This window comes from Camelina sativa, chromosome 19 (genome assembly GCF_000633955.1).
Source record: "Camelina sativa cultivar DH55 chromosome 19, Cs, whole genome shotgun sequence".
Lineage (NCBI taxonomy): Eukaryota > Viridiplantae > Streptophyta > Magnoliopsida > Brassicales > Brassicaceae > Camelina > Camelina sativa.
The window spans coordinates 12,328,211-12,336,919 of record NC_025703.1 but is presented as its reverse complement, the minus strand read 5'-3'; the positions used below and the strand labels follow the sequence as shown (position 1 = coordinate 12,336,919).

Genomic DNA, 8,709 nt, shown 5'->3' with positions numbered 1-8,709 from the left:
GTGATAGATTTAGGATTGCATCGATTTGGCAATTGTTGTATTGGCGTAGTAAATTTGAATGAGGGCTTAATCACATATAGGCGACAATACACTATTGGTAATGGTCCGATATGGATTCTAAAGAATGACTTAACAAAGCTTAGATGGAACTTTATTGCCATGATAGGGTCACAAGAAATTTGTGTTTTGTTTGATGATGTTTATGTCATGATGTTGATCGAGTCTGTACAAGAGATGGAGATGACTTGGTTTACTCTCGGGGCAATGATTATATATTTGCAGAGTCAAAAACTTATGACTATGACTGTTCACATTTGATTATTGGGTGTTCTTGATGATGGTGTTGAGCCAAGTGTGAGATCAAACAAAGTATTGTGGACTCCAGTGAATTTTAGAGTTTTGTTTGAAGTTTATAAAGAAAATCTCTTCAAAGGATGGTACGGTGGAGATTATTTCTGTATTGAAACTACTTGTGAAGAATATTACAAAATCGAGATATCTCAAAATGATTTTGTGATAACAGGATTTTCACTCAGGGTATCAATTCTCTATGCAGTTGTAGTACAAAGGGTTATCGATCCAAATGGTTGTTATGCTAGCAGATAGGATGCAATCAGAAACAAGCAAGTCAAGCTAAGCAATAAATGGGTTTGATCTAACAATCCTAAATTAAATAAAAGAAAGCAAATAAATAAGAACCACACTACCTAAGCACTCGATGCAAGCATTCGAGTACAGGATCGGGTGGGGTGATCGAGTAAAGAAGAAAAGCAAGAACAGCTCGAAGTTATACTCGAAGCAGGTGATCGTGTACCTGTTCGGGTGAGTGATCGATTTATGAATAAAAGTGTAAACAATCTAAATACGAAAGCTCCTAAGGATGGGGTAATCGACTCCTAAGTGTTCCTGACCAATACTGATGTCCTACATGCCTCAATCAAATATTTCATAGACAATGAATCTCTAAAATCTTGTTAAAACACTCTCGTGATAGAAACAATCAACCTTAATCACTCCCCTACCCAACTCTCGTTGGAGAAACATGACCAAGCAGGCAATACAAATCGATTCATTATTGTCAATAAACTCCTTACTCATCTAATCTCTTAGGCTAAGTGAGTAAATCTCTAGCATTGATTGATTCAAGCATTTCATCTACACCTCTCGATGGTAAAACACTCCAGATCTAATCTCACCCTCTCGGTTTGTTGATATCATTAAGAACACCAATCTAGAAAGGAATTTATAAAACATAAACAACCAAACTAAGACATCCTAACCGATCAAGAACACAAAATCGTCTATCCCATCCCTAGAAACCTTACTTCACTACTCAGATCTCATTGTAGAAAACATAGATAAACGAAAATTGCATTATATTAAAAAATAGAAGTAGAGTAGAAGAGTATAGAATCGAAAATACAAAAAGAAATGAAATTAAATCCTAACGAAGTAGAGAAAGTGTTTGAATCGCTCAGTTTCTCTCCCGGAAGCTCTCGCTCTCTGTTCTGAGGGTCTGCGGCGTGCTCGTTTAAGAGGAAGAAGAGAGGGGGTTTATATATGGAAACCATTAACCCTAGCTTCCCAGTCCTGCTCGAGGGTCTGCTCGATGGGGTGCACGAGGATGAGCTCGGGTTGCTCTTTGGGTAGGTCCTCGGGTTGTTCTTTCTGTTCTTAGATCCTCTTCGATCGGGTTGGTGTTCGGACTGTTCTTCCTGCTCCATAGCTCCTTCGGGTACATGCTCGGGTTTGACCTTGTTTCTCCCCATTTTCGGCTCTTATACATCTGTTTTCATCCAAAATATGCAAATGCAAGAATGCAACACCCTAAATGGCCTAAATGTGGATTCCTACAGTAAATGACGTAAAAATGTTAAGGTTAGGGTAAAAACAATGCAAAACATGGACAAAAAGAGATGCTTAAAACATGTAAATTAGAGAGTTATGTAAAAATTGAAGATAATGCAAAGTAAACAAATAAATAAAAAGAAAAATAAAAAGATATCTTTGGGAATTCCTCCCAAGTGAGCTTGTTTTAAGTCACTAAGCTTGACTCTTCATGCTCTTTAAGCATGGGTTTTACGAGGGAGAGGTTCTGGAATCCTCTCCACTGAGACAGATTGGCTCAACCAATCTTCATGGTCTTGTCCTGGTTCCACAGCAAATGTAGTGTTGACTTCTTTAAGATGCTTGACTCTTCTTTGCTTTGTCTTGGTGGAAAAAACTTGACCATCAATAGTTGGCCTTTTAATTCCTTTCTTGACGCTGAATTCCATCTTGAAATGCTCTCCATGCTCAATTCTGATCTTCCCATGTTTCACATCAATCACTGCTCCTATTGTTGCCAAGAATGGTCTTCCTAGGATCAGTGGATCATCTGGTTCCTTATCCATATCAAGGATCATGAAATCAGTAGGAACTTCCACTCTTCTGATCATGAGAGGCAAGTTTTCCAGGACACCAATGGGATGTATGATTGTTCTATCAGCTAGAACCAAATACAGACTACTCGGTTTAAAACTGCTGAAACCCATCTTGTTGGCAACCGATAGTGACATGATGCTGACTGAAGCTCCCAAATCACACAAGAAGTTCTTGAAAATTTTAAGGCCTATTGAACATGGCAGAGTAAAAGAACCAAAATCCTCCAATTTCTCCTCGATTCGCAATTCAGGATCTAAGCACACTCCACTCCTAAGAATTTTATTCCCGATCTCCTTGACAGCTTCCTTAACCTCAATCACCAACTGAGTTGCTTCCTTGGCGATTTCCCCTTGAAGTTCGTGTGGTGGCAAGAGTTTAGGAGGGTGAACTTTTCGCTTGGCCATACGCTCTACAAGCACCTCTAATTGGATGTCAAGAGCGGCGTTGAACATTTCCTCTAGTTCCCCTTCTTCAGCTTGAGGGAGTTGAGGTTGATTCGTCATCTGAACGTCTACTCGATACATCATCCGATCACCATCATCGGGTGTGTCATCGGGTTCAGCCTCGGGTGGTTCTTCGTTTTGTGATTCTCGAACCAGTGCTCGATCGTTAACTCGATCAGTCTCCTCGGGTGAAGGCTCGGGTTCATACTCGAATATGTAGTACTGGGACTCATTCATACCATAATGATCCATATCCTCCCCATCTTGAACATCACTGTCCTCAGTGAGGTAGTCCTCATAATCATCATCAAGGAAAATGGCTTGGACAGTGGCATAATCCTTTGGGTTCTGAACAGCTTTACCTGGAAGCTGGTTGATCTTTGGAGGTGGTTGATTGTTGTGGTGGCCCTCTAGGTACCTCAGCTTAGTGTTGAGGGAATCATACTTGGCAGTCAAGTCATTGTATCCGGAATCGATCTTGTTGCTCATCTCTGCAAACCGTTTTGCGTTGTCCATAGCAGTCGAGGCTTGGTTTTGTATCATCTGCTGAATTAGGCCGCGGAGTTCAGCTTCTTGGGATTGGTTCTGCTGGACTTTTTGTTGTTGGAATCCAGGTGGTGCAATAGGTTGTTGGTAGTTACCAGAATATTGCTGCTTAGGAGCATAGCCTTGATTGTATTGGACAAAAGGCTTTTGCTGGATCTGGTTCCCTTGAACAGCGGATAGCTAGATTTGGTCTTGAGGATTAGCAACATTCGAGTTACGGTATGACAGATTCGGATTCGGCTTGTAGTTGTTGTAACCTCCTTGGTTGTTGATGTAGTTCACATCCTCTAGGTGAACATTTTCCCCATCTTGTTGCAGAAACTGTTCTTCCTCTAAGATTGCATTGACATGCTGCTGCTGGTTGAGGAGCCTATCGAGCTTGTCATTAAGGTTTTTCATGTCCCTCTTGTACTTGGCGTCTTCCTCTCCAGTAGGTAGCACAGTGCGATCGTACTCCTCATTGTAATGCCCATCAGATTGAGCCAAGTTCTCCACTAGATCCCAACCTTCATCGACATCCTTGTTGAGGAAGTTACCATTTCTTGCAGTGTCCAGCAACATCCGTATCTTAGGGACCCCTCCTCGGTATAGTGTACTTAGCAATGAAGCATTCCTGAATCCATGATGAGGGCATCTGGTGGTGTATCCCTTGAAACGTTCCCAAGTTTCATTGAACGTCTCATTGTTTTTCTGAACAAAGCTCGAGATGTCATTTCGCAGCCTTGCGGTTCTGGAGTTGGAGAAGAATTTGGCTAGAAACGCCTTCTTGCATGCTTCCCAGGTGGTGATGGACTCCTTGGGGAGTGATTTTCTCCCAGATGTGTGCTTTGTCGCCCAAAGAGAATGGGAAAAGCCGGAGTTTAAATCCATCTTCACTAACTCCATTAATCTTGGTTAGGCTACAGAGCCTATCAAACTCATCCAGATGGTCCAATGGGTCCTCCATTGGCAATCCATGAAACTTGTTGCTCTGTATCATCTGGATGAGACTACTCTTGATCTCAAAATTGTTGTTTTGGACAGCAGGTGGCACAATTCCATTCCTTTGAGTGTGAGTAGATGGAGCATCTCCTGCTCCTATGTTGGTCCTTGCTTGAGGAGCTGGTGGACCGTTCTGATTGTTCATTATCTCCTCAATTGTTGCTAGTTGTGGTTGTTGAACTTGTTGTTGTCGCAGTAACCGTGGTCTGTCGATGTTGTCGATGAAAGGACTCAAGTTCTGGTTACCCTTGGATCGTGTTTGCATGCACAATCAGCTGACCGAGTGAGTAANAGAAACATGACCAAGCAGGCAATTCAAACCGATTCATTATTGTCGATAAACCCCTTACTCATCTAATCTCTTAGGCTAAGTGAGTAAATCTCTAGCATTGATTGATTCAANGCGAAAGTCAGCTCGATCCAGGTGATCGAGTGATGGGTCGGGTGGGTGCTCGGGTTTTACCTGAAATGCAAAACAAACAAACACGAAAGTTAACAAGTCAGTACCAAACCAAAGTGTATAATAGAACTTGATCTAGCAAGTGCTGAAATCCTAAACGTAGCAAATTAAATTCAACCAAATGGCAACGGCGCCAAATTGATAACAGGATTTTCACCCAGGGTATCAATTCCCTATGCAGTTGTAGTACAAAGGGTTATCAATCCAAATGGTTGTTATGCTAGCAGATATGATGCAATCAGAAACAAGCAAGTCAAGCCAATCTATAAATGGGTTTGATCTAACAATCCTAAATTAAATAAAAGAAAGCAAATAAATAAGAGCCACCCGACCTAAGCACTCGATGCAAGCATTCGAGTACAGCATCGGGTGGGGTGATCGAGTAAAGAAGAAAAGCAAGAACAGCTCGAAGTTATACTCGAAGCAGGTGATCGTGTACCTGTTCGGGTAAGTGATCGAGTTATGAATAAAAGTGTAAACAATCTAAATATGAAAGCTCCTAAGGATGGGGTAATCGACTCCTAAGTGTTCCTGACCAATACGGATGTCCTACATGCCTCAAGCAAATATTCCCTAGACAATGAATCTCTAAAATCTTGTTAAAACACTCTCGTGATAGAAATAATCAACCTTAATCACTCCCCTACCCAACTCTCATTGGAGAAACATGACCAAGCAGGCAATTCAAACCGATTCATTATTGTCGATAAACCCCTTACTCATCTAATCTCTTAGGCTAAGTGAGTAAATCTCTAGCATTGATTGATTCAAGCATTTCATCTACACCTCTCGATGGTAAAACACCGCGGATCTAATCTCACCCTCTCGGTTTGTTGATAGCATTAAGAACACCAATCTAGAAGGGAATTTATAAAACATAAACAACCAAACTTAGACACCCTAGCTTCCCAGTCCTGCTCAAGGGTCTGCTCGATGGGGTGCACGAGGATGAGCTCGGGTTGCTCTTCAGGTAGGTCCTCGGGTTGTTCTTTCTGTTCTTAGATCCTCTTCGATCGGGTTGGTGTTCGGACTGTTCTTTCTGCTCCATAGCTCCTTCGGATACATGCTCGGGTTTGACCTTGTTTTCCCCCATTTTCGGCTCTTAAACGCTTATTTTCATCCAAAATATGCAAATGCAAGAATGCAACACCCTAAATGGCCTAAATGTGGATTCCTACAGTAAATGACCTAAAAATGCTAAGGTTAAGGTAAAGTAAAAACAATGCAAAATATGGACAAAAAGATGCTTAAAACATGTAAATTAGAGAGTTATCACTTTGGTACGGAAGCATTGGTACCATTATGTCTATATTCCAGAATTACGTTTGGACACATTGGGTTTACAGTTATGGTTTGCAAAAGAAAGTTCAGCCACAAGATGCTGCAAGCAAATCGTAACAGAGAAAAATCAAATATGAAGTTGGACAATAACCGATCTTATGAACGGTTAGCGAGTAAGACTACTCTTCAGAAAGCATCGTCAATCTCCTTTTTGCTGTATTTTTCTTAGTGTATGATGCATACGTTTGTATATGTAATAATTGTGTTACAGTAATTCTGTATAACGATTTTGTAATTACGTTATTTTGAATTTAATGAAAATTTGATTTGAGAACAAAAAAAAAAAAAAGATTTGCACATAGAAAAAAAGAACTTGTGGTGAATGTTAAAAAGGAAAAAGGTCAAAAACAGAAATAGAAAGAAAAGGTTAAAGTTGTTGAAAAAAAAAAAGGTTAAAAGTGAAATAAAAGAGAGCTAATTTGGCAAAGCTTGTAACTTGTAAGTTTGCACGCGTGGGCCTTTAACCATATCTCCATTATCAACAACTCTGTCACTACAAATTTGTTTTTACTGCTGCATCTGATACAACTAGAACGAATCATATAACAAATTTATAAAATACTGTTTCATGCTAAACATTAAACAACCCACACTACACAGGTTTAAGTTTTTTTTTACTGTTCGCTGGCTTGCTTCTACCACATTTTATTTTTTGGTTACTACCTAAAAGCACTAAACACAAAACTCAAACCTCCCCGAGAAGAATGAATAAATTTTTTCTTAAATTAGAACTTCGTGACTTTTTTTTGTTCTTTTTTTTGGAAATGAAACCGCAGGTTCCTGTCAGAATAATATAAACACTAATTGTACACAAATGCTTTTATAAAGCACCACCAACTCCAAAAAATTGTCATCCCTCGTGGGTGTTCTGTTCCGTCTACATTTCTCCGACTCCAAAGTCCTTTTCTTTCTTTTCGCCAGCGCAAGCTATATAACCGGAACTTCCCAACCCCCATTCAGAGTCTTTCAAGTTCGCAAATGGGTTTTAAGGGTCTTTCACTCACCCGCTTGTTGCTTTTGATCAACGGGTTTCACCTGAACAGCAGAGGGAACCGCATGCACATCCGGGAACCCTGGAGGCGTCTTCCCCATACCACCTCCTTTCATGTTATTGGCAGCTGCTGCAGCCGCAATGGCTTTCGCTGGATCCGAAGTTGCTGTAACGGCTCCTGTGACTGGAAGACATGTGGCTGCACCAGCAGGTGCTGAACCTGACTGTTGCTGATGTCTTTGAATGTAATACCCACCAGAAGGAGATATAGTGATCTGTTGCTGTTGATGTTGATGTTGGGCTTGCATATAAGGGTTCGAGAAGAAAAGCTGTGCTTGCTGCTGCAACCCATGCTTTGGCAACTGCTGCTGTTGTTGCAACTTGGATCCAGAGCTCGTGGTGGGGTTTCCGAGAACAGAAGGACCGTTATTCCTTCCACCAGTAGATGACGCTACGGATGCAGACTGCAAGTTCTTAGACTGCTGAGATGATGAATGAGTAGTAGATGAAGCTTGTCCAGCTTTATTCGCCCCCGAAGAAGCGGAAGCAGTTGTTCTTGGGCTTCCACTGGCGTTTTTGGAGACAGAAGACGTTGAAGGCGACCCAACTATCATTGGTGGAGACGGAGCCTGGTGGTTGGTACCTCCTTGCACCTGCTGCATTGGTGAACCAGAACCCATTGGTTTTGTATTTGCTGCAAAAGATATCTGCGATTGCTGGGGACGGCTTTGCTGTTTATGCGAGACGTTTCTAAGGGACGATGCAGCAGCAACTGATGATGATGGTGACAGAATCGAAGGAGACTGAGCTTGGGAAGTATTTGATGTCCTGGGTGAATTGTTTTTCCACTGAGAAGACTGCACCTGATTGTTGCTCGACTGGACAAGGTTCTGGGGGAACCCTGAATTAGCATTTGCAAACTTGGTGGTTCCCGCAGGTGACGTGGTGATATTGTGATCAGGGAAACCACTCCCATTACTTGCCACGGGCCCTTTGGTTCTAGCAGCAGAAGCAGCGACTGAAGTTGCATAGCGCTGCTGCTTCTGGAGATACATGGTATAAGGTTGCTGTGATTGACTCCGTTGCATATGCTGCTGCTGTTGCTGTTGTTGTTGTAGTTGTAGTTGTTGCTGGTGATGATGATGAGATGTGGTCATAGAACCCGAACTCTGTGGCAGAGCAGAACCAAGGTTGAGCAAACGGGATGAGCTATCTACAATGCTACCACTCGTGACAGCAGAAACAGATGCATCAGCTAAATCGTGTTTGTTAGAGAAAGCAATCGACTGCCCACCATTCCCACCACTTATTTTCCCTGTTGTTCCTCTTGTCTTCCTTTGTTCCTCTGTGGTATTAGCAGCAGGACCAACAGACCCAGATTTTCCATCTTCTAGAGAAGCACTGTAGTTTATTTTCTGTTGAGCTGCTTGAGCAACTGCCATCATCTGATAACCTTGCCTCGCTGCTTCTGGCATGTTGTGGAACATAGGGTGATTCTGAGCAATTGAAGACATGTTCAGGGT

At 41.8% G+C, this 8,709-nt stretch overlaps 1 protein-coding gene across 1 annotated transcript; it reads right to left on the bottom strand.

The window, feature by feature from the left end:
- On the bottom strand, positions 6,893–8,703 carry LOC104766135 (protein TIME FOR COFFEE-like). The gene has a single exon (XM_010489959.2). It carries the CDS (start codon positions 8,698–8,700, stop codon positions 7,192–7,194), a length of 1,509 nt encoding a protein of 502 aa, XP_010488261.1. The 5' UTR covers positions 8,701–8,703; the 3' UTR covers positions 6,893–7,191.